Genomic DNA, 27480 nt, shown 5'->3' on the forward strand with positions numbered 1-27480 from the left:
GAAATATACATATATTTGAGAAACAGTACCAGACAACGTTTTCAATTTACACCTCACAAATACAATAGAACTGTGACATACGAAGAACAGACATACCTTTTATTGTAAGTTCATGTATTATTTTTAAAAAAATCCAATGTTCACTTACATAGGGTGATTAGATACATATACTCGTAATGAAGGCTTGACAGATTCATCGCAGCAGACACAAAATACTGGGCACTCAATTCTGATCCCTTGCAATTCGATTAGTATTTTTATTACCAACCTCTATGAAAACCAAAACGTCTTCTATGCAAAAAGTTACCAAACTACGAGGGATATTATAAAATTTTAATTATTACATAAAGGAAATGGGCCAGAAAGTCAGTTTCAGATTCTATTACTTTCGTCTTTTCTATAGAGTCACTATCCAGAGAAACAAGATTTCTCCCAGCGCTTCTTCATACTTTGCTAGCCTTGATTATAGAAATCTTAATCTGAATCTGATCGAAATCCACTATCACTGAGTGCCGATATTGCAGTGGGTTTTTCATCTCCGAGAACAGGAAAAAGTCCCTTAGGACGAGTTGGAGAGAATAATGCGAATGCAGCAATATTTCATGAGCACATTGTCCAGCTTTCACAGCAGCAGTTGGAGATGAATATGCAAATGATCTTCAGCAAGGAAACGGACGTTTTTGGTGAGCATGCCGTGACGTTTCTTTTTCATGAGATCGTGCAACTGCTCAAAAAAGGATGCAGTAGTACATGCCAATGATGGTCTGACCATTTTTGAAGAGATCCAAGAGGATGGTTGCATCACAGTTTAAAAATCCGACATGACCTTTCCAACCGACTATGCACCGTAGACTTTTTGACGGGTGCATGTAGAGGGGGAGGGGAGATGGTGGTGTGCTCTATTCGCTCTTTAGTCTCTGGATGATAAATATGGACCCATCACTCGCCCATAGTTACAGATGACCAAAGAATCAACTTCATCTTGCTCCTACAGTCAGCATCTGTCTCGAAATGTCCCTCCATGTTTATTTCTATGACAAAGAGTGACCAAATTTGGAATACAATGTGCTAACATCTTAAAATGTGTAGTTCATCATGAATGATTTGCTAACCGTTACCATAACTATCACCAGTCTTATGCGCAATGATTTGGATGGTTAGTCGATAGTCTTCCAGAATGAAATGGTCCACTTTCTTCACTATGGCAGCATCATCTGTGAGTAAGTGCGTTTGCACACGGCAACGATAATATCGGTGGAAGCACCGATAATGTCGGCGGTGAAATCGACTTCAATGTATTCAAATCGTAGCTTGCACACGCCACCGATATTATCGGCCGAGCCTCCGACACGCAGATGCTGTCGGCCAAGCCCCCGATACTGTCGGCGGTACCGCCGACACCGATTTTGTCGGGGGCAATGTTTTCTTATGATTGGATGCACACGCCACCGATAATGTCGGCCGGCCAGCGGGTTAGATGAAGAGAGTGAGTGACAAGGCGCTGTGTATTTTTGTTTCGTTTCTTGTCTTTGGAATTTTGTTGTTTCCATTTTTTCTATTACAATTGTATATTATTATTATTATTATTATTATTATTATTATTATTATTATTATTATTATTATTATTATTATTATTATTATCATTATTATTATTATCTTGTCCTATAAACAACTTCGGAATAGCTTATTATTTTTTTATTATCTCTGTTTTGGAGTAGCTAATTCCCTTTATTAAATAAATATAAAATGTGGAAAGTCTGAAGAGTACTGGTTTCCCTCTAAATAGTTATTATCAAATAGAATATAGGAAATTTAGATAACCAATTTCTTGATTATTTTCCACTCCTTTTTTTATTTTTGTTCTTTCTCTCTCACACACACACTCTTTGATGGTATATTTTTTAATCTATTAATGCTTTTAAATTTTAATACATTCTGGAAATTAATTTAAGCGTAATTTTCAAAGTTTGATACACTGTGAACATAAGCATATGGAAAAATCCTGATTATTATTACTTTTATTTTCATCAGAATTGTGTGCAGATCACTTTTCCCGGTTCCACTCAATAAGCAATGATTGAATAGAATATTTGTTGACAAGTAATAGTAGAATTATCATTATTTTGAAACGAAACCAGCACAATCAAACTCTTTCCAAAGCTCCAAGGACAAGTTACTCATCTGGCATTTTCTTGATTGTGATCTCAACAATAGGGATGTGACTTCATGCTTCGCTCGTTGCAGATTTTTCTCTCATTTCCAAAACTTTCCCAAATTCCCCCTTTTTAAAAATAATTTGTGGAATGGCAATTGAAAACGAAGACCAAAGCTATGTATCCAAGTTTTCCCTCTCCCCTTTGTACCGGGATCGACCCCCTGACAGCATTCTGCAGTTTAGCTACAGTGACTGAATGAAAAGGTTGTGTATTATTGCATTCGTATCTTTCTAGTTTTGCTTAGATTTTTAGAGATGGCAGGAATTTTTCCATTCGATATTTTAACTCTTATTGAACTTGTGGAATGTAGACCTTGCATATGGGATAAGATAACAGACTCTTTCAAGGACAGAATTGAAAAGCAAAAAGCATGGCGAAAAGTTTATGCAAGCCTTGCCCAGGATTTTGAGTTCATGGACAAAAAGAAACGAGAAACGACAGGTACGTATGCAACAGCGCAAATCTGTCTTCAACATTGGGGAGGGGGGTAAGATCGTTCCCATATTATATATAGCGATGTTCAAAATATTTCTGTAGTCGAGAAACAATGCTGTGGAGGATCAGGGGAGCAAAGTTGTCTTCAACATTGGGAGGCGGGCAAATTTGAGGCTTATTCTGAGTGGACATTAATTTCATCTCACTTTCCTTTCTGGCGATCGGACACAATCAAATTTCTCTCCCCAAAAAACACATTTCAAATCGGATTATTAGGGGGACAATCTCTCCAGTTCCAATATTGGAGGGGACATGTCCCCTTCATCCCCCCGGGATTTGCGCCAGTGTATGTATGGAGCAATGTAAAACAGAATTACTAATTCGAATCTTATCATTTAATCTACTATGACATTAATGTTAATTGCATGGAAAACAAAATAATATACATACAATATGTAACAGTGTTCCAACAAAAATTAAAACTAATATAGTTTGCAATGTACAGCAGCATCAATTCTCATCGAAACGAAAATAACATGTTTACAGCATCTATTTAAAACGGCACTGTTAAATCGAAACATGTTTAGGCATAGGACTATTTTTTCTGTTTTGTACCGTCCTCCCCACCTCTTCAGAACAGTTTTTGTAGCCCTTGGTTTAAAAAATAATTTTCCCAATTATTATTTTTTTATTTGTTTTCATATATGGAGAAGTTTTTTTTGTGTGTGTCGCTTACTTCGCTCATCACCGGCAACGATATTGTCGGGGCTTCCACCGATATTGTCGGCGACGTGTGCAAAGTACGCCGACACCGACACCGATATTATCGGGGCTTCCACCGATATTATCGTTGCCGTGTGCAAACGCACTAAGGGCGATTAGTTTCTTGAGTCATTTCTCGGAGACAAATAGCCAAACGGGATATTCCTTTTCAATCGCTCAATACTGAAACAGCATGAGTAATCATGTCGAAGACAGCTTTTATTTCATCATGCACTTTCCGGGCGCTGTATTCCTTCAAATCCAGAAAATTATACTATGCGAGCTATAATCTTATCTAGGTTTTACTTCACTTACTTCTAGTACTGCTCCGCGCGAACTAGCTGAAGTCTAACTTCTAGCGAAAAACGATTGTTTAGAATTGATTCAGTGTCCCAAGAACAAGTTCCATCTCCTCTCTTAACTCTCTATTCAAAACGAAAGTAGTAGAAATCCACTAACACTTTCGTTTTCAATATTGATTCCCACTGAGCGAAAGCAGTAACTTGTGGCGACAAACTGTTGTTACATTTGGATTGAGAATCTCAAGAAATAATAATAATAATAATAATAATAATAATAATAATAATAATAATAATAATAATAATAATAATAATTTCAGTTCTTATTCTTTTATGATATATTTCAGAAGCAGTAAAAAACTAGTACAACTTCCTTTTTCAATACTGATTTCTATATAGTAGTAACTGGACAAGAGAGAAAAGAAGTGTTTACAAATTAAATTCAGCGTCCAAAGACCAGGTTTCAGCTCTAACCTATCCATGTTTCCAACCGGAAGTTATAGATTAGTTTGTTTCAGTATTGAATTTTCGTAGTTTTTAAGTTTCCCGTAATTTCACATTGTGAAATGAACCGCACCCGTTTCATGAGTGTCTTCTGATACGTGTTATTTAACTCGGCTACATCAAAGAGCTCCAGTGAATACAAACAGGTTAAAATATTTTGCAAAAACAGCAATAAGAGAAGAACTTATATTTGACAATTCTGAGTACCGGTATTATGTCTCATAAACCAATTTCGAAATATTAGAACAAAAGATAGTTCTATATGCAATTTCTAAATATAAGGAAGTATGAAGTGTAAAATGCAGTACTTATCACTCATGATGTTCTCAGATTAAGGAACGCCTATTTATAATTTGGAAACACTTCATACCGATCAAACTTTTCCAGTGATAACCGTATTATCCTGATCCCGTTTAAAATTAAGGTAACATTCCTATCTATCTACGCACTTGATTTTTTTTTTTTTTTTTGCATAATTCGAATGAAAATAATTTATGTTACGAGTTGAAATATAGATGATTCTTCATATTTGATAGCCACCACTTAGACCCGGTGATAATACTTTTTCCTGTAGGTGATGACATATTTTATTTTGTCAAGCAATTTCGGCATTCCCGTATTCCTTGAGCTATTGGTTTCGCACACATGCTATTTTCAGGTGATAAAAGTCTCAACTTTAAAATTATGCAGTATTAACGAAATGTATTTGTAAATAGTGTATGAGTCTTGAATATTACGAGGTCCGACAATAAAGTAATGAGAATTTTTTTCAGCTGATGCTAGCAACCCTTCAGACTCAAATCGCCGCCAGCGTGTGACCTTGGGCCTGCTCCACTAGTACAGCACGTGGCACTTACGAAATATTATTCATTGTGAAGTTAGAGGTTGAAGAGTGCGGTCGTGTGTTGGACCCCGTTACAACAATGGGAACACGTAATATTGAGCACCGCTACGCAATCTCCTTCTGTGTGAAACTTGGTGAGACTGCCGCGGTAACGTACCGGAAGCTTCAGCAGGCCTTTGGAAATTAAGTGCTATCAATGGCACAGGTGTATCATTGGCAAAAATGTTTGTGGAAGGCACAACAAAAATCGAAGGTGAACACCGCAGTGGGCGACCTACAGCAACACGAACGGAAGAGAATACAGATAGGGTGAGGAAGCTTGTGCGAGAGGATACACGATTAACCGTAAGAATGATTGCGAATGAACTGAACATAAATCGTGAAACAGTGCGTCTGATATTAACTGCAAATTTGGGAATGCGAAAAGTGTGCGCCAAACTGGGTTCCGAAAAATCTCACATAGCAACAAAAGATTACCGGAGGATTGTGGCCGCTGATTTGTTGGACCAAGTGGAATCTAACCCGGATTTACTGAACAGAATTATCACTGGTGATGAAAGTTAGTGTTTTCAATACGACCCCGAAACGGAACGTCAAAGTGCGCAATGGTGTTCGAAAAATTCGCCACGACCAAAGAAAACTCGCATGTCGAAGTCCAAGGTGAAATTCATGTTTGTGCACCTTTTTGACTCCAGGGGAATTGTCCATAAAAAGTGGGTAACTCCAGAACAGACAGTAAATCAACTTTTCTACATAGAAATTCTCGAAAGACTTCAAAAATGCGTCCGTCGTGTTCGCCCAGAGATTGCTGACACCTGGATCCTCCATCACGATAATGCACCAGCCCATACTGCATTGTCTGTTCGACAGTATTTGGCATCAAAATCCATTACAGTGCTACCACATCCCCCTTATTCACCGGACATGGTTCCGTGCGATTTTTTTCTGTTCACAAAGGTGAAAGCAGTTCTTAAAGGACACTATTTTGAAGCAGAAACAGACATTCAAACAGCTGTAACACGGGCTTTGGCAGGCATCCCAAAAGATGACTTGCAGAGATGCCACCAACAATGGAAACGCCGGTAGAGCAAGTGTGTGCAGGCACAAGGGGAGTACTTTGAAGATGATCATATTGTGGTTGGCTAAAAATGTAAGTAAAGTTGTTTTTTTCCAACAATTCTCATTACTTTATTGTCCGCACTCGTATACAACAGAATCGAGTCTTCCGCGATAAGTTTCTCCAGTTACCTTCCGTTGTATTTGTTTCGTCAGACATGTAGACAAAAACAGGGGAAATATTAACTGTTGCTGTAGACGTCTAGTGCAGTGGTTCCAAACCTTTTCTGACTGACGAAACACTTCACTGAACACCTATATAATCGCGACACATTTATTATTAATAAATTACAATAATTTAAGTCTAAATTTCTACAAAGTAATGACTGTATGTAGTGATGGCATTGCTGCTGCTTGCTACTGGAGGCGTTGATTGGTATTGTCTAAATCAAAATGACCATTCCCGAGAAATTAATCTTCATATTCATTGTACCACGGACGACAAGAAAAGCAAAAGAGTGGTGCGCAATTATTAACTACCGGGTGTTTAATAATTGCATTTATCTGTTCTTTAAAAAAAAAGAAAAGTGTACGTTTTCTGCATGGTTTCAGAATTGTGCCAGGTGAAACAGCAAGTGAAACACAAGTAGATGATATTAAAAAAGACAAAAATCATGCAGTACACGTGTAACGTTTGCATTCGCAGAAAATCGAAGTGTACAGTAAATGTATCGTCGATGAACACACGGTTATATCGAAAGTACACATGACAAATTTGAATACATTTGTCAAGCAGTTAACTGAAACTGAAGGATATTCTAACAAAACGAGGCAACCTGGTACGTTTTAAATTAATAACTTGATAGATATTAAGTTTTCATTTTCGGCTGAATTTTATATTATACATATTGCCACAAATATTTTCCGATTTAACGCCACTTCTTTAGAACTTCTTGACTTGACGAGAATAAAGTTTAGATATGAATCATGCACGACACTTTGCAAAAAGCAACATGCCAAAACAGAATAAAGATATTAGCAAAGTGGCTTTAAATTACAATGCAAAAACCAAAATCATATATATAAAACTTACCATATTAATATGGTGTTGAGCAACCTTTCTGCCCTCAAAACAGCTCTGTTGCGTGCAATGGAATTATACAGATCATGAACGGTAGCATGTAGAAAATTATATACCATTTTTCGTGCAAGACACTACTCAGTTCTTTCAGAGGGTGGAGGCAGAAATCGATGAAGGATTCATGTCTCCAAAATGGATCACTGAAGTTAAATTATGCTCAGGTTCAGTGACTGGGAGAGCTAGGGGAGGTAATCAGCATCATCTCGATGTTCCTCAAACCGAAACAGCTCCAGCTGTGGGAATTCTGGAATACGGCGTCGTTGCCCGGAAACAAAATCTGGACCATAGGATGCACATAGCTCACTAAAATGGCTACATAATCACGGACAGTGCTGTGATATGTAAGCGTCAACAAAAGAACCACCAGGAAAAACCAGGACATTGCGGCCTACAGTATTGTAAACCAGCCGCAATATATCATGGGCGGAGACACTGCACATTATATGCTTCTTTGGGCGTCCGCTACACACAAACAAGGCCTGTGGTTTGAAATTAGGTGAACGATGATTCATCCGACCATATCATATATTTCTAGTCATCAGTGTTCATGTTACATGTTCGCGAAGAACCGCGTTGGTCATGCAAAAGTGTTATGGTTCCTTAGCAGTTTCACTCGTGCAATTCGACCCCGTAAGTCCACGTCGTATAACTCGTGGACTGTGACTGTAGACACAGAGGCTGTAGATGCTGCTTGAGTTCTCCATCACTTGCAGCGTAATCGCATGGACTATCGAAGTATGATTACTGGAAAAACTAAAAATGACAAGGAGTATCCTACAACAGTAAGGAAGTCCGTTGGTTCCTCGGGTCATCCATCATCTGTCATGATGCAGTTGGGTATATCGTATCATGGTACATTTTTGTGGTAAGGAGTCAAAACAAACTGTGAAATGTACAAAATTACTGTCTTACAGCAAGTTCTAAAATATCTTAACTAGACCATGTTTCGAATGAACAATGGGTGTTCTAGCAGGACTTCCCACTAGCACATAGTGCAAAATTGGTTTAATGATTAACTTCCCGAGTTTATGACCACAAAGACTGACCATTCTCATATCCCGACGGATTACAAATTGTGGTATATCTTCGAGACTTATGCCTGCTCTTCAAGATACCGAAATATGGACATCTAAAACGTTCAGTGGACTTCGTGTCATACAAGCTACGATTGATGACTGGTCACGCCGGAAGACATGTATGAAAGCCACAGGAGATTACTTTGAATAACTATTGGTGCAGTGCATGCGCAACATCCTAGACAATAGAGAGAGTAGTGTTTTCTTTTTTTCCTATATTCCTATATTTCTTTCTGGATAGGTGTCTAAACTTGTGGCAATACCTATAACTTGGTATTATTGGTCCAATAGTCTTCGACCCTATAGTCGACACAGATGTCTACGTGACCTTTTCCGGACCAGTTTTATCACCATTTCAGAGAAGAAAGTGAATACCTGCTTCTTCTAGCAGGAGGGGCGACCTGTCACACGTCTCGGAAGACAGATGTTACGGTGTTGAGCGAACAGGATGCACAGGCTTTTGGCCGCTGCAGAAACCAGACTTGCAGACATGGGAAATGTTGAAAGGACGAATGTACGAACGAAATTCACATACTATCAGGACGTGTATCCACGCTATTATTCCGGTGGAATTCACACCGGTATACCTTAACTTATTAAACTGTGCATAAATGTGTTTTGTTGCTGATAGAACTAATTTTCACTGTGAAAGTTAGTACAAATTAATACTGTGTAAACATGATTTACAATTCAATGGGGCTAGTTTTACACTGCCCACCCTATACAACTCCATACAATCTAACAAAAGCAAAGTGATTAAACGAAAATTTCGTGATTAACTTGACAATTGTGAAAACTCATAATCGTTCAAGATTTTTTGCGTTTAATGGAATATACTATATTATGAATACATGTATTACCTCTAAAAACGTTGATTTCATCATAAACTAATTGAAGCCAAACAACAAAGAATACATGTCAAAATACATACACTGATTATTTTTTTCGATATGGGTTACAATTTAAGTGGAATTAAGAGACCTCTAAATGAGAGGTACAGGTTTATTGGAAATTACAATGCTTTTCTGGCAAATGAGTTCCATATTTGTAATTGATTTTAACCACTTGAGAACTGAGTCTCTTAGTCAGCTAATTAGCTATAATCACCTTACATAGCATCACAGCTTGTATTTGTGAAACCATGGAAACACCTACACAAAGGGGGAGAGAGACGGGGGTAGAGGAATAGAAGGGGGCAGCGCAGCTTCATCATAGAATAATTCTAGCCATAAAATTCGTATTCATTTACATTATGAAAACTTATTGCTCCTTTTCTACAACGAATTTATTATAGTACTAAATTTAAAGATGAATATTATATATATATATATATATATATATATATATATATATATATATATATATATATATATTAAATAGTAGAATTCAACAATAATGAATGCACGCCAAGTGTTATTGATTGTGATGCAGACAGATTATGAACATAATCCTTATCTTAAAATGCACTCTTCTTCTGATTAGTGGACTTTATAATAATCTATGACCTATGAATTTTTATATATCCCTAATTTGCCCCTTATCACAGCACTTACATTACAAGCGGTTAATCGTGTTAAAAATAGGAATTTGCTGATCCAATACACCTGATAGGTATTTCACATCTGTTTCTAGGCGTGATGTGAAAGTATAGAAGGAGAATCAATATTGTCGACTTTTTCTCCTATCTTATACACGGAGAAATACCGGATAAGACACTCAACAACTGCAAACAGAGAAATTATTTAGCATATTTTGACTTTGACGAGAAGTTGTGTGGCCTTTCTGGGACTTTTGCAATATACATGAATAATGACACATTGTGGGGCTATGACACTACAGTTCTATAAACAAAATTTTAAGCTGACTTCACAATTCTTTAAATTTTTTATCAGTAAATACAAGGTTTGCAAAAATATTTACTTTATGGTACTTTAGTAATATGATACAAAGATAAGTAATAAGATCCGAGGCTTGAATTAAGTGTTACAATATGTCGTGAATTTGTAGCACAACGTGTATATTTCAGCACAGTCTTTATCAACTATCTTACAGTATAAAAATGTAGAATTTGACATTGCTGCTACGGTTCACATATTTATTGCCAGGAAAAAGTTACAGAACTACTATCTAGTGTACGATCTTGTTTAGGCGTATATAAATGGTCATATCCCTGAACTTTAAGCATTTGTAAGAACAATAACAGTAACAGACTGCACCTGAAGAACATAAATTTGAAGCGCAAGAAAACAGCTTTTCTAGATTACTACTGCACTTTTATTTAATTATTCAATGAATTTTTACTGACACGTCTTGTAAGAAACAGCAAGCTACTGAAGATAGTACACATTGTTACTTTTTCAATTCTGAACAATCACCTATTGAATGGTTTTCATCTATTGACTGCTGTATCTGCACAGATCGATGGTTATCTGAAACTACTTTTGTGAGTACAAGGATAAGGTATGTGGTGCAAACCAATAATGGTGGTGGTGTGCAGTAGAGTAATGAACTTTTCTGCACTGCAGTTGAATGTTTCTCCCTGTGCTGTACATGATTGGCCATAACGCAACGGTCTCCCCCCCCCCCCTCACAAAGACGGGTTGTGAACGTCTCCAAGATGGTGCTTCCTGGAAGTATTCATCATCCGCTTAAATTTATCGAACTACCGTTATACTGTTCGCTCGTTCCTGCCTAATAATGGACAGTATTCTCCTCGTTTTACTAGCACTTGTTCCCAACTTAAACTTGTAAGCATAGAGGCCTGTGTAATACTGTTTGGAAATGAAATGAAAATGAAATCTTTACGTTTTACGCTTATGCCGGTTAGGCTAAAGGAGACAGTGATAATGAGAAATGAATGAAATAGTGGAATGAAGAAAGTGGGAAGAAACGGGAAAATCCCGAGAAATCCATGCACACGGTATTTGTCCACCGCAAAGCTCACTTGGCGCGAGCTGCGATCGAACCAAGGCCCTCTTGCACCAGAAGTGAACGCTCTACCACTGAGTCACCACGGCTCCATAACAATGTTTGGATTTCCAGGTTTAATCTCACTGTCTTAAACGTAGAGCCTACATCGAACAGGTACAAACAGAAATACTAACACGTTTCCTTTCACTTTTAAACGGAAGGTGTACGGAAACTATGTAATGCTATCACGTGGAAATCGGAGTACCTCATACTGGAGGAAGGCTACTTAAAATGTACAAGTGAACATTCATATAATGAAGTTATACCAGTTAAATTCTTGTATATATTGGATCCCTAATTCTACTTCTTAATCCAACCCTTCATTCTAGTTTTTAATTGCTAGCTTCCGTACAGAGTTTACGCTGCGCTAAGAAAATTCCATTTTGGCTCATGACTTTTCGCGCATACTGGTCTACGGACCAACGAACTAAATAAATTTAATACATAATGAACTAAATTATGTATTAAATTACCTATAATCAATTCTTTAAGTCATTTGTATCTTATATGTTGTACTTAATTGTTGATTATTTATAAAGGATTATACTTTTATTGTAAATAATGCTAGGTTTAATTTTTTTTAATTGTTGTATTATCACGTGGCAACAATTCTGTTTTATTTAATGATTTGACAGAAGTGAGGCTGAAAGTTAAAATTAATTTCGATGAAAATATATTGTACAATCCGCAGCAAAAAACCTGCAACATGAGGATGTAAGTTTATTGGGAAACTACACCTAACAGCACAGGGAATGAACGTAACGTCTAAGTGGAACGAATCACGCCAGGATAAATCTCGGCCTCCTCCCGTGCACACTTATTTTGGAGCAAAAGACTTCGTCATTTCACAATGAACTTATATGCTCATGTTGCAGGTTTTTTGCCGCGGATTGTACAATGACTTCTCCGTTTTGAAGCCTATAATCTCGACACTTGATAGAAAGGAGTAATAATTGTTGTAAATTATGAAGTGTGATTATGAAAAATCAGTTGTACCAAACTTATCAAAACAAGCAGTACATTCTCGCTATACCAGTCAGTAATAGACTCATGTCGAAGAATGTATAAGGTAACGAAAATTTTATGATCAAATGATAGAATACCAACGGAACATGTGATGGTTGAAATTTATGTTCGGATGAACTTGAAAACACCTGCCAATTTTTCCACAAAACAGTTCTGGAAAATACTATCTTCAGCAGTGAATAGCTCCAAAAATACTTATGAATAGTAAGGTATAAATCTATCACCACTAACGTTTTGTGTTATTTTCATTTAGTTTATGTTATGTTAATAATAATGGTAGTGTTACTAGCAAACCCGCACGTCCTGCGCAAGCCCAGGACATTATTGTTGTCTGAATGATTGAATATGATACAAAATTACAAATATTTATGGTTTGCAAAGTAGTTTTAATAACACGTTAATAATATCTTTAATTAAGAATTACTCGAATTTAAGACGTCCTCGAATATAAGACGCACCTTGAATTCGCGGAGTTAAATTAAGGAAAAATAGTAATATATTCCGTTTCTACTATTACTAAAGCGCTCTTTGATATTGGTCATTTTCGGTGATTTTTATGTATTCCTCTCCTCTCCCTACGTTGCGTTGCACAGCATGATAAAAAATTATCCTAGGCCCGAATGTCATGTATATTGAAAATTTGATCGAGATCGGTTGGGTGGTTCACAAGTTCTATTTATTTTTATATATTAACTCCCCTCCCCCTCCCCTAGGTTCTACCATCAAAGTGAAAATATTAAAAAAAAAAAAAAAAAAAAAAACTCCAGGCTCGAACGTCATCCATGTTGAAAATTTGATTGAGATCGATCGGGTGGTTCAAGAGTTACTAACTCACGAACATGGTCACTTTTATTTTTATATTTATTGATTTTTGTATATCTCTCCTTCCTCCCCATCCCCTACGTTGTTCCGTCAAAGTGAAATGGTAAAATCCATCCCAGGCACGAACGTCATCTGTTGAAAATTTGATCAAGATTGGTCGTTCGGTTCAAGTTATTAAGTTTTATTTTATTTTATTTTAACCTCTATCAAGAGAGAGAATCATTCTCCCCTTCTTGTACCGCGTACACATTTGGTGACGATAAGCAAGGAGAAAAGTGAAGATCCATATTGACGAAATAAATTAACTAGTTATGTAATTGTGATAGTGCTCCTAAGGTTTAGTGGTGTTTTAACGTTAATGACTGCTCACGGATTGTGGTCTTCCGGCTTGTTTTGGCGAATATAAGCTTCAATGCTTATATACAGAAGCTAACGTTAAGCTTTTTTCCTCTTTGTACGTTGGTAAGTCTGATATATATATTCAATTTTTATTGATCATCCAACAGACATTTTAGGTCGCTACAAAGAAGGTGGACACTTAAAACGCCTTACCAAATATTAAAAGTAATAAAACATATACATGACAGACGAGAACACAAACACACACTTAACTACAAAGACGTTTCAGTTGCAAATCACCTTTTGCTATGTTTTGATTTTTTTTTTAATGGAGCAGCAATATTTACAATGATTCAATTGAGTTCAAGGTATGGATGTTGATATTTTATCCAAAGAAAAACGAAATTAATTTTCAGAGATAGTCCTTTTTTAATTAATCTGTATCATCACTATCAAGAGTACTTTTATGTACACCTCGATAACATTTTGCTAATAAAACACTATCTCAACAAAGTGCGGAACAAAATACCAAAGGAATGCACGGGCTTTCAAACGGAAGTTCCAACACCCATTTCTTGAATCTGACTCAATTATTGTGAATTTTTGTTACTCCATCAGAAACACAATGGGAAGACAGAAGAAACGAGGTGTCATCTCTTGACGATAGGCGCACATTGACACTCACCATAAGAAGTGAGAGAGAGAGAGAAAGACAGTACTGACAGAAAATTTTACTTTTCTATCTAGCTATTAATAATAATAAGAGGGCGACGGTAGCCCAGTGGTAAAGCGCTTATCTCTGGTACGTGGGGTTCCTGGATCAATCTTTGACCAAGTAAATCTGTGCCGGACATCATCGTGTCCGTGAGTTTTCTCCAGGTATTCCCTTTCCTGCTACATTCTCATTCCTCCGATTTTTTCATCATCATTCACTTGCCTTAATCACCCGTCTCCCTTAGCCTAATAGGCATAATCATGGGAGGTTAAACTGAGATTTCATTTCATAATAATAATAATAATAATAATAATAATAATAATAATAATAATAATAATAATAATAATAATAATAATAATAATAATAATAATAATAATAATAATTTGAAAGTAACCGTACCCTCTTTATCTGAGATATACTTTCCGGGCCATCCTGAAGAAAAATTTCAAATCTTACTACGCCTTTCAGGTATACGATCATTAAAATGTCCTATTAGTCATACTGGACTCAAGTTTTCAGGACGACTTATGTCTTTTACAAATACCGGTACACTAGACATTTTATGATTAAGTTATAGTTATTCCGGAGTCACAATCATAATCTAACTTCAAAATATATACTATAAAACTTCAATAATTTGTTTAGGGTCTGTCTAAAATAGAATTTAATTTTTATCATCAGTGGGTCATTATTTAACGAGTTATCTGCATAGAAGCATCAAAACAAGATTACGCGAATGCAGAATAATAGTTCTAAAGGTGTTTTTACGAATAATACTGAGGAATGTTCACAGAATCAGTACGAAAATTAACTGAATAATTCATTTAACCGTCGAATGAAGAAGAAAACATATCTGCAATAGTGAAAGTGACTCGATATACTAGAGACAATAGATAAAATCTTACCACATATTCGAAGAGTACTTACTTGTTCTATTGAAAGAAATATTCTGTCAGATAAACCACCCAGTGCTACTACTTGACAGTCTTCACTAGTCCCTACCACCTTCATAATTTTAGTAAATAACAACGAAAATAGAGGACATCAAAAGATTAGAAAGTGAGCCAGATAATACCTACTAAATGTCACGAAATAAACTAAAGCAGCGTTTCTGAAATCGTGGTCCTTTCGTGGGACGTTAAACTAAAAAACAATCATTTTTCATTTCACTGACTAACGAAAAGGGTCCCTACTTGAAAAAGTTTGAAAAATGCGAACTAACGGATTTTGTTATAGCCAATGAAAATAGACGCTCAACTTTTGACGTCTTAACTGTTTTGAGATTTCTCCACTATATGAAAAGTCTTGAAAACACCTATTACTTCTTTTAATAGTTTTTGTATCATCTGAACCACTTTCCCAATTTATCACATTGTTAGTCTGTTAATGGTTTATTACTGTTTTTTTTTTTTTTTTTAAATAAACAAAAGCGATGGGAGAGTGTACTGAAAAAGACACTTAATAAGAACTACGTAAAGCAAATGAGTAAGAAAATATTTTCAAATTTGAGGAACACGTTTTATAGTTACCTTCATCATCAAAGCTTTCTATGGACAAAAAATCTGCAGGAATTAACTGCTGGTCCTCAGCTTTAATCACATTTGCCATGGTTAGAGAGCGAGATTTACGACGACTGTTTCATACATACAATCAGTTCGCAATCAAAATATCGGTTTATTCTGGCTTTAATTTTTCAACGTTTTATTTCACCAACCCCAATTAAATTGCTATAGCAACTACATACGAAACATAAACATTGAGCAAAATGGCAGTAAATTGTTGAAAAGTGTAAATTAGGGCTTGACTTATTAATCTGACATTTAAAATTGATTGTCTTAATTCAGCGAGTTTAGAAGCGTAACAGACAGTAGGAGTTATTAATGTTCACGTCAGTTAGTATGAAATGAACATTAAACAACAAATCTCTGAAATAACATACTTTTAAAAAAATACATAAAAATAAAAACTGCTCCGTTTCTGAACTCATTTCTCACATGGAACTTTTAACGACACAACGCAGTCACACACACGCATACATATTGTTAAAAAAATAAAATTAAAAACTCATTCTCCCACTACCAACGAATATGATCAATAAGATATTTCTCATCATTGGGTAACATTTAAATCATATTAGGTCTTAAGACATTTTTTCCCCTAAACTTTTCCTTCAAAGCAACAATCCAATGTTATTTTACCCTAACCCAGCGGTCATGTTGTCAGCAGCAAACTAAATATATGTTACGGATCTCCGAATCCTCCTCTTTCTCTTTTTTAGTTTTAATTATTTTAATAGAACGTAACTAACCATAAATAGTTATCATAATCTCTAGTTCATTCGATTCTCTTAGAAGAAACACTATTATTGTCGGATAGCAGTAACTACCGAGTTGTGTTATTGAAGAAAGAAAAAAAAACTGCATTCGGAGAATCTGTGAACATTCTCAACACAAGTTTAAAATTATTATTATATAAATCAACAAAGGTTTATTCTCAAAAATTAAATAAGGTAGGGACTGCTATGATACTTATTTGCACTTATTTTCATTTGTAACTGATCTTCTGAGTAGAGGAAGAAGTCGCTTAAAAATTTCTTACGTGAAGTACACAAGTTTTACGTGTTTATGCTGTATACAGTGGCGTATTTAGGGAAGGGGCTGCAGGGCTTAAGCTCACCCCCGAAATCTTACTTACTATAGTAAAGTATATGAAATATCTTGCAGAATTTTCACATTTTCAGGCAAAGCGCCCCCCATGAAAGTTAGCAAAGTCCCCCCCGAAACAAAATCGTAAATACGGCACTGGCTGTATATAATGACTTTTGGCAAAACGACGAATTTAGATCGGAATTTTATTCGACACACAACGACAACAAATAAATCAGACATGTTCCAACTATGTTTATACGTAAAACCTCAACAGAAGATGCTTCTTTTGCTGGATAGATGATGTATGTTAATTCTATTTAAAATAAGTACTTTATTATTGTGTTACATAATACTACTGAATATAAATTCAAAACAATAATTACATTAATCACAGGCGACTAAATTGTAGCCTATTCTAGCAATTTAGTGCTTATTTCATTCAGTCTTTGGTTAGTGGGAATTCAGAATCCTCGATTTCTGATCTACAAAGGATTAAGAATACTATTATACCTTCCTCATGACTAAATATTAAGAGTTATAGCCTTTGGAGCAAGACAATCAAGCTCGTTCTTCGGTAGGAGTACACATGTGGTTCGGATTCCATTTAAGTACATAACTTATATTGTCTTGAAACTGAAAAGTGACATTGAAATTAATCAGAACAAAAACAAAAAAAAAAAAAAAAAAAAAACTTCACGCTGTTATATCAATTTAACCATTGTAAATAAACAAATTCGTTCCATTTTGAACTTCGTCAATTAACACTGGATCTCACTACAAAGATTCAAGAAATTAAAAATAATCCCACAACTAGTGCTAGATCAATTTCGACATGGCCATTTACTCTGCAGACTCTGCATACTCTGCAGACCACAATCGTAAAACAAATGGTTAGAAACACAATTGAAGCTACATTATTAGTATGAAGTGTCACAAATACAGTGAAAATCTATTTGTGTAAAGAAACATGCAAATAAGGTAAGCGCGTGATTAGTTACGACACATACACGTTTTATACGAACAACTATGTGATTTAAGAGCCTGTCCAAGTCTCGCCATTTTAGTTACTTGTAATAACTGTAAATAATATTTAAAAAAAAAATGAAGAACATAGCACTGTCGATTTCGAAAAAGTGTTACAAAATAAGTTAGACTGTTTATATGCGACAATGTTTACAATTGACAAATACCACATAAATACACTATGTTATATCATGTTCATGGCATTCCACAGCTGTAATCATCACCTACTCTACTTCGTAGTGCTCTCTTGGTTCTCTGACGTAATGTTTGGACAGACTCTTAATACAACTGCTTGTGTGTGAAAATTTCAACAACTACAATGACATATCAATACAAAACAACAGTGACAAGCAAATCAATTAATCAGTGCTAATGTGACAGTGTAATAACGAAATTACAAGTACAGTTATGCTCAAAAAACACCGATTTTTCCTTCTGGAGTGGAAAATATGAAGATTCTGCGCAGCATGATGTATTCAATGTTCATGTTCTTGAAGGAAATATGGTGTTAGTTTTGTTTTGACCATTACTGTACTTTAAGATTCGAAAATTACACAATTCTGCAGCGACAGTATTTGAAATAAGGCGACAGAAAATAAGAGCAGGACCAGTTGCAAACTGATCAAATAAAAGAATACATCGAGAATGGATCACTTCTCTCTTACCTACAGCAGGGTTAACTGGAGTTAAGGACGTGTACGACCGAGTGCTGTTGCCCTCTACGGTAAGCATGAAAAGAAAGTCACTTATTAGGTGGGAAATTAACCGAGAGAGCAGCATCTCCTTCCCATGTCAGTTTTAATTCCTTATTAAACAAGAATAATGTGAGAATAAAAAGAAAAAAAGTAATTTACATAACGTGCTTCTACAGGCAATGTCCTGTAGCAACTACTAATGTCTTTACAAACCCAACATGTAAGTTTTTAACGAAAAATAAAATTTTAAAAAAGCAATGCTAAAATTTAAGGATTATTGGAATAAGTCATCAGAAGCTAGCTTTACATTATAACTGACCTTTTCCATAATAGTGCTACTCGTTTGGTAACGAAATATTCAACTTAAACTACATATAACATTGCTCACGATTTTTCTAAGTATTGTCTCTACAAGAATACCAAATTAAGGTTTTTTCTCAATCTTACAAATAGCTACCTTGCGCACCAACCAACATACGAATAATGTACTTTTACCATTACTTTGGAAAACCACACGAGTATAACTATTTACAAAACAATATATCGTACTTAAAAGAATATGGATACATAAAATATTACGAAATTTAAATACTACATAGCTTAGCCAAAACTAAATCTGAGAATAAAAGATTTCTGAAGAGAGAACACTTCTGTGTGAGTACCTAATTATATTAACTTCATATCACTTCATTTTCTGCATGTTTACTGTTGACAATGGGATATAAATGAGGCATTTGAACATTCTTATTGTACTTGTATTTAATAACTTGGACTAAGCTTGTTATACGTCTATCATATAATTATTCGAAATTTTCAAAGTGAACTCAAATTTAGCTCAGCAGTATTTGACTGCAACTTCCAACTCACATCTTATGGTATCAATCGTTATGATATGAAAGCGCCAAAGAAAAACATTTCTTCTACAAATAAAAATTATACATACAAATACCTTGTGACGAAGAAAAGTTTTTGTTCGATACTTTCATACTGCAACGATTGATACCATCAGACGTGAGTTGAAGTTTGCAGTCAATACTTTAAGAAAACGTCGCTGAGGTACATAGAGGTGTTCACGAAAATTTCGGGTTATTAAATGATGGACGTATACCACGGTTAGTCCAAGTTAATATATGTACCCACGAGTCAATTTAGTTCCTTAAGTTGTTACACTATTATATGTGAACTGTTTCATATTACAGAGTGGGTGATTATACTCCCTTTATAAAATATTACATATATTAAAATATACAAGCTAGCAGTGATCTTTTTCCTCTTACTTGTACACAAAGTTACAACTGGATGTAACCAATAGTATTTTACGGGTATTTAAGTATCAGCGAGTCTAGAAAGTATTGAGCCTTTTGCGCACAAGATACCATTAGTGTCTGTAGTGTATTTTTAAAAAATCTTTGAGTTTTACGTTCCACGGATATGCCGGTTGGGCTAAAGGAGACGGTGATGATGAGTAATGAATGGAATGGTGGAATGAAGAAAGTGGGAGGAAACGGGAGAACCCCGAGAAAACCCACGCACACGGTGTTTGTCCACCACAAATTTCACTTGGCGGGGGCTGGGATCGAACCCGGGACCCCAAGCACCAGAGGTGAACGCTCTATCACTGAGCCACCACGGCCCCTGTAGTGTATTTTATTCGAATGTTATTTCTTTTTCTTTTTATTGATAGAATTTTGTATCACTGGTTTTTAGTTCTGGTACTTGAACTCCTTCTAAGGTCTGTCAGATTGACTTTAATTAGGTGCGGGTTAGATGATGCATTTTTATACTAGTGTTGTATCTCAAATTTAACGGCAAAAAGGAAATGAAATGAAATGACATCTTTTGAGTTTTACGTAACATGGTTATGCCGACTAGGCTAAAGGAGACGGGGATGATGAAAAATGAAGGAAATGGTGGAATAAAGAGTGCGAGGAAACTGGAGAATACCGAGAAAACCCACGCACACGGTGTTTGTCCACCATAAAGTTCACTTGGCGCGAGCTGGGATCGAACCAAGGACTCCATGCACCAGAGGTGAACGCTCTACTACTGATCCACCGTGGCTATTTAATGGCAACAAGGGAATGGATTGATGATGGAAGAGTATAGTTATCAAGTGAAGCCGTATTTTATTCTTTTGTTTTTATTTTCGCACTTTTCTTCATTTTAAGTATTTATTTTTTATTTTTTCCTTTTGTCTGTGTATAAGAATTGTTCTACCTTGAAAATCTTAACTGTCATAATTCGAACCCAAGTTGACCAATTGATGCTGCCATTATGTGGCAACTACAGATAAGAGTTAAGCTAGCTTATAAATGCGTTCAACTCTCTTGCTAATTTGAATTCAACAGGAGTATATATAGTGTTGAAAACAATGCGTTTATAAAATGCTACAAAGATCAGAATAACATTTTTACGCGGGGTTAGCAGTACTGATGAAGTTCAGCATACGCAGATGTATGCCCTAGTATTCTTGCTTGCACGAGAAACTGAATCGACTGAATGGAGTTGCGTACATACGAGTAGCAGTAAAGTGAAATGGCTGCCACAAAACAAAATCCCGCCAAATGTGAAATGACATCTATCAGAGACTTCTGAACGCCAAAAGACAAAATCCAGCTGACATCCATCGGGAATTGTGTGCCATTTACGGCCCGACAGTATTAAGTGAAGAGAAGGTCAAGCAATGGTGCAGTTTCGGGACGAGCGTTCAAATGTTCATCACGATGAGCGTTGGGGAAGGCCTAGTGTTGAGAGAGACAAACTGATGGGACTCGTTAACGAGAAAGTGCGATCCAATCGCCAGTTCAAAATAACTGAACTTTTCAAAGTGTTTCCTGAAGTGTCTGAGGAAACAAAGTATCTAACAGTGAATGACAACTGAGTTATCACAAACTGTGTGAGAAGTGGATGCCAAAAATTCTGACAAACGCTCAAAAAGAACAAAGAATGACAGCTTCACGTGATTTTCTTTAGCCCGCTGGGAGGAGGATGGAGATGACCCCTTTTCGGGAGCTGAAGCTTGGAACGCCACTTGGGAGTCAAAGTAGCAGTTAATGCAATGGAGACACTATCAGTTCACAAAATCATGGTAATCGTGTTTTGGGACCAAAATGGTGTTATTGTAGAGGAATTCTTGGAACCAGGACGAACTCAATTACAGCAGATGTATATTGTCGAACAGTGAATAATCCGCAGCGTTCCATCCAAAATTGCCGGAGGGGAATGCTACGCTCTGGAATTCTGATAAACGAAAACGTCCGCACACACACACAAATGCTCATACTGTTGAAACAATTCAAAAGATTTTGATGTGAACTTTTCAATCGTCCCCCTTACAGCCACGAGCTTCACCCGCAATTTATTTCTTTTTCTTCGCCTGAAAAAGTGGTTTTCATCGAAGCGTTTCAACAACAGTGAAGTCCTCAAGACATCAGTTCTGGACTGGCAGCATTCTTAGGTGGTATATTTTTTACACAGCGAGGGTACAGAGAAGCTCATACCACGCTATCAGAAATGTCTGGAGGTATAAGGCGAATACGTCGAAAAATAGCTAAGGTATGTACTTTTATATCAATCACAATAAATTTCTTCCCATATTTTCCTATTATTAAAAAAAAAAAAATATCGGCCCTTTTTCTTGACGTGCCTCGTATATTACCTTGTTAATAAAGTGTTTTATTATTATTTAAAAAGGATGAGAATTTTATTTGAAACGCGTCTGGTTAACATATGGTCTCCCTAAGGAGGATATATGATCTAATAACGTATCATTGTGTACGTATCGCTCATGTTGCTCCTGTGATACAAGTTTTGCTGGTTATTAACGAACTTAATACTAGTAACTGAGTACCAATTGGGTATTTAATGGGGCACGTATGATACATTACATATCCCAAATCTCAGTATGAGTCGCATTATGTCAAATCTAACGTCATTCGAAACTCACAGCTGACGTTAGTTGATGTGCAAAAAGTGTTTTAAAATCAGATAAAGGTATTGTGCCGTGAAGATGAGTAAATTTTCCTCAAAATCCTGCTACACTTTACAACTGTATTTCGGGAAAGTCGCAAATGCTGCGAGAGACGGTGAAGAAACTAGTGTTATTTATGGAAATGATACGTTACCAAAAACAATAGCTAAAAATTGGTTCAGTTGCTTTCGTTCTGGAAATTTCGAATTCCAAGATGCTTCTCGCAGTGGGTGACCAATCATAGCAAAAATGGAAGCTATTCTGATAGAAATCCAGAAAGATTGGCCTGTAAGCTTTAATGGCATCGCCAAGGATCTAACATCCATCCCCAAACAGTGTTAAAGTATTTGAAAAAAGCTAACTGCGAAAAGAAGGTCGACGTTTGGATGCCACATGATCTGACTCAAAAACATTTCTTAGACTGAATTCCTATCTGAGAACCTCTACCAAAACGTAACGAACTAGAGCCATTTCTGAAGCGGTTGATTATGAGTGGTGAGAAGTGCATAACCTACGATAACAGTGTACAAAAAAGATCATGGCCGAAGCGAGAAGCTCCACAGTCGGTGGCAAAGAACACACTGACATCCTAGAATTTTATGCTTTGCTTTGGATATACAGAAATGCATCGTGCATCATGAGCTGCTGCAGCCGGGCAGAACGATAGACTTGCGAGTAACTAGCGCGAGTGCACCAAGCAAGTCAAGGAAAACGAGCGGAACTGCTCAATAGAAAGGGTGTCATATACCGCGCTGACAACAACAGACCCGTTAAAAATTGAGAAGACATGACTGGGAGGTTTTAATGCATCCGGTGTATAGCTCGGACCTGGCACCGTCAGACTATCTCTTGTTTTGGTCTCTGCACAACTCCCAACATGGAGTTAAATTACTTTCGAAAGAGGTCTATAAAAACAATGTGTTACATTTTCTTTTTTTTACTAGAAACCATAAAAGTTTCATAGTGACGGGATTGTGATGTTATTGGAAAAAATGGCAGAAAATCGACGAGAAAAATAGTGCATATGTGGTTTCATGATGTAATTTTCAAAGCAGAATAAATACCTTCTCAATTTTGACCCCCAAAGGCTCAATATTTTTTAGACAACCTGATATTTAGAGTTTCCGTGAAAATTTGATAGGTGCACCACCGATTACCATATTTTTGTTGTTCGATACATTATTCGAGTCATTTATTTTTGTCGCTTTCAATTATATTTGAATTCAGAACGGCATATATGCCATGTCTCCTTCACCACTGTGGCCATCTTGACAACAGACCTAGCAGCGACAGACTATCGGTCATTTGTCATTATTCGCCATTCTTCCTTACTTCGAAGAACGAGAAATTTAGACTCGAAACCTAAGTACCGGTACTATTACTCAAGCAAGTTTCTATTATTCGATACGGAACGCATTTCTGAATCTGTCTTATCAACTTTCTTAAAATTTAAGCTATTTTAATGAAAGTACTTTTATTATTATTTCCAAATAGCATTTTTGTTTAGGATTTCTGTTAAGAACGACGTGGAAAAAAAAAAAAAAAAAGCAGGCGAGGGATTAATTCAACCCCAAGCTGGAAGTTTGTGTGCATACACAATGTGAAAAAAATCCATAATAACGTTCGTGAAAATAAATCAATTTTAATTAGATGTTAGGTATATTTTATTTTAAGTCTGTTGATTATTTCCACCATTTGCAGCTAAAACTGGTCTAAAATAAGGTCGTAAATTTGTTCCCACTCAACAGTATATTTCGTAGAGATTCGATTTTCATAAATTATTTTGTGATGTGAAACTAAGAATTAGCCCTATGTTACTGTTTGAACAATCAGAGATAAATGGTGAATGTGGTCTGTTAAAAAATAAACTCTAAGACTACCCGGTAATCATGAAACACGGCATGTGCTTCCTTTGATTCTTCCCAGTGGTATTAATTACTGGGTTAAAATTGGTCAAGGAAGAGAGAGGGCGAATCATCTCCAAGAAAGTGTTTCCGAGCAACGCGTACTCTTCTTTTCGATTTTTATGAAATATGGTGTCCATCAGCTTCGAGACTTAGGAATCAATCAGTTAATGAATTCCTCCGCAAAACACACACACATACATACATACTTTGCTCACTTCTATTGTGTAAGGTGTCACTAATTTCGTTCCTTCAGTGTGATTTTGTTGACACTTACTAAGTGGTAGTATTATTAATAAGAACACTAAAAGCAAACGTGAAATAAAAGAAGGATAGAAGTGGCGAAAGAACCATTTAGGAAGAAGAAATTTTGTGGTCCTTGAAAAAGAGTTACGAAAAAGACTTGTAAAATTTTTCGTTGAGATTATTGTACTCTATGGGGCAAAAACATACACATTACGCAAAAGCGATAAAAAAAATAATAAGACAGGAGACGTTCGAAATGTAAATGTAAAAACGAATGGAGAAAATTAACTGGGTTGAACGGAAAACTAATATGTATTATGAATAATAAGAGAGGGAGAATGAATAATAAAAAATAAAAAAAATTTAGATGTAATTAAAAAGAGGTCTGAAAATGGCTGAAACATTACCTGAGAAGAAACTACATCATGAAGGGCATGGCAGAAGCTATGGTACAGGAAAAAGAGGGACGGGATGACAGATTTTACAGTTGATGGGAGCATCCTAAATCAAGACGAAGAGGTTAGTTGAAGACAATGGTGCATGATACTTCTCGGTGCGGCAAGTGATTGCCGATAATGCCAGAAAAATCCATGATGATGATGATGTTCTGTAACTATGAAAGTAGTTTCATTTTGTATAAATTTATATGAACTGACTACCCACCCGCCATGCGTATCACGTTATTTAAGGTTAAAATATCTTCATTACCATCTGAATATTTAAAAGATATACCTACATATTTGTAATTACTGTTCTGAAAAGAGAAACATTGTGGCACACCATGGAAATTTAGATGACCCAGTGTTCTTATTGATGATAAACATCAAAGAATGCAAAAGCATATTATTCTTATGGATGCAGTGAAAAATTTTTGACAAACAAGGAAACATTCTTAAGTATAACACAACTGTCTTGCGCACGAAAAAGAAGTATGGAATATTCTATCCGCTTGGTCTTGCACGAGATTAAAATCTTACTGTACATATGAATGAAATACTACCCCAACTAAGTAGGTTCAGACATAAAATGCAATGTCATTTAACTTTACTATCATATACAGAATATATATACATCCAATTTTATAGTAAGTGTTTATTTCTTATATGAAGCATTATACGAAACTACTAATTCCAACCTTGAAAACAGACAAAAAATATAAGTGAGCCGTATTTCGTACTGCTTTGTGATCCCAACTTCTTTCGACATGAAATTCAAGTGTTGGTTGTGCGATGGCGTGTGCGAACACTATGGATACTGCTGGAAACTACTTTAACCAAGCAGGCAATGTAGTTTTCAATTATTTTTTGTAACACTTTGGAAGTTACACACATCAAACGGACACTTCAATTGTACCACCTAGTACTTCATTTCAATCGCAACTGCTTTTGTCATTCTAACTTTATTTTCATCTCATATTCTTCTAACTTTTCCTCAAGTTTTCTAACACAATTTTTTACTTAGATTCCCTAACAAGTGCCGTATCATCAAATCATCTAGTAGAGTAGAAGGGGGGGAAATGGGCGGAAAATTTTTAAAAATTTATATTTTGCATTTCAGTATATTTATATGGAATTTAATACCAAAATTTTGGGTAGGTAGATGTTGATCAGAAATAAAATGCTTAGATGAATTTTGAGAGGGTGTAATAATGACACACATACACACACACACACACTAAAAAAAAAAAAAAAAAAAAAAACCACTAATGGTTGAGAAATGGCATATTTGAAACCCAGTTTGTGTTTTGGTTTGAGTCACAATAAATCGGTCATCTATTCATGTTTGAGCCAGATATTTTTACTGCTGCTTAAAAACATCACAAGGATGATGCCGTGAAAAGCAGCAATTTTGAATCCTCACTATGAGACAGTTAAAATATTTCTAAAATTTGTACCTCCCAATTACCGCCAGGGGTTAATTGGGAGCATGATGTGGGGGTAAATGGGTGGAATGCCTCAAGTGAACACAATTTGATTTTAATTCATTTAAATGCTGTGTTATCTTTGTCTTTTGTGGTGTACACTTTTTTTTCATAGTGCATTGTGCTTATTAAGCTATTTCTATGATTTAGGATTTAGATTTCTGGGCTTTCGGCATCTGAGGCCATTTAGCCTGTTACGTATGAGAGATGATGTCCCTCGGCGAGCACACTATAGACAGAGAAGGGAAGGCAGAAAGGATTGGGAAAGAAAGGAAGCGGCCTGGGACATGTAAGTTAGGTACCACCCCGGCATTTGCCTGGTGTGAATGAGGAAAACCCAGGAAAACTACATTCAGGATGGTCGGCCTGAAAAGCTTTTACACTGTTTCGACCGAATAAGGCACCGCTGGAATCGAACCCGGGACCGCTCGCACCGAAGGCAAGAGTTAAACTATTTTGTTCAACTTAGGCATCCAGTGCCCGTTGTGTATACCAATAGTGCTGATGCTGTTAATAGGAACTGCCTATCAATCCAGAGTTCCAATACATGTTCTATTGTAATAGTTTATAGTTATTGAGCGTTAGTCTTATTACCTTCTCCTATGTTTGTTTGAATATCAGGGTCTGTTCTCTTGGTTTTTTCTATTTTTTTTACGTTCTCGGCCAAAGTTTTGACTGTTTGTGATATATTTTGGATTAAGTTCAACAGGACAATATACCGTGCTATAAACAACAACTGGAAGGCTTGAAAAGGTACCCAAATATCTTTGAAATTTGGAAATAAGTTACTCCTTATTTTGCGTGAACAAAGGTATAATTTTTTTGTACGTCACATAAAACTATTAGTTTTTAAGTGGAACACAAGTTA

At 36.0% G+C, this 27480-nt stretch overlaps 1 protein-coding gene across 9 annotated transcripts in view; it reads right to left on the reverse strand.

The window, feature by feature from the left end:
- The window catches only part of Rfx (regulatory transcription factor Rfx), a 342716-nt gene that overhangs the window by 72096 nt on the left and 243140 nt on the right, over positions 1–27480 (reverse strand). For 8 of the 9 annotated variants that reach the window (XM_081742843.1, XM_081742844.1, XM_081742841.1 and 5 more), the window contains one exon: positions 18542–18595. The exons of the other annotated variant lie outside the window; for it this stretch is intronic. In XM_081742843.1, coding sequence (XP_081598969.1) covers positions 18542–18595 — 54 coding nt within the window. The remainder of the gene's footprint in view (positions 1–18541; positions 18596–27480) is intronic. 9 annotated transcript variants of the gene reach the window in all.

This window comes from Thermobia domestica, chromosome 16 (genome assembly GCF_964235325.1).
Source record: "Thermobia domestica chromosome 16, izTheDome1.hap1.1, whole genome shotgun sequence".
NCBI lineage: Eukaryota > Metazoa > Arthropoda > Insecta > Zygentoma > Lepismatidae > Thermobia > Thermobia domestica.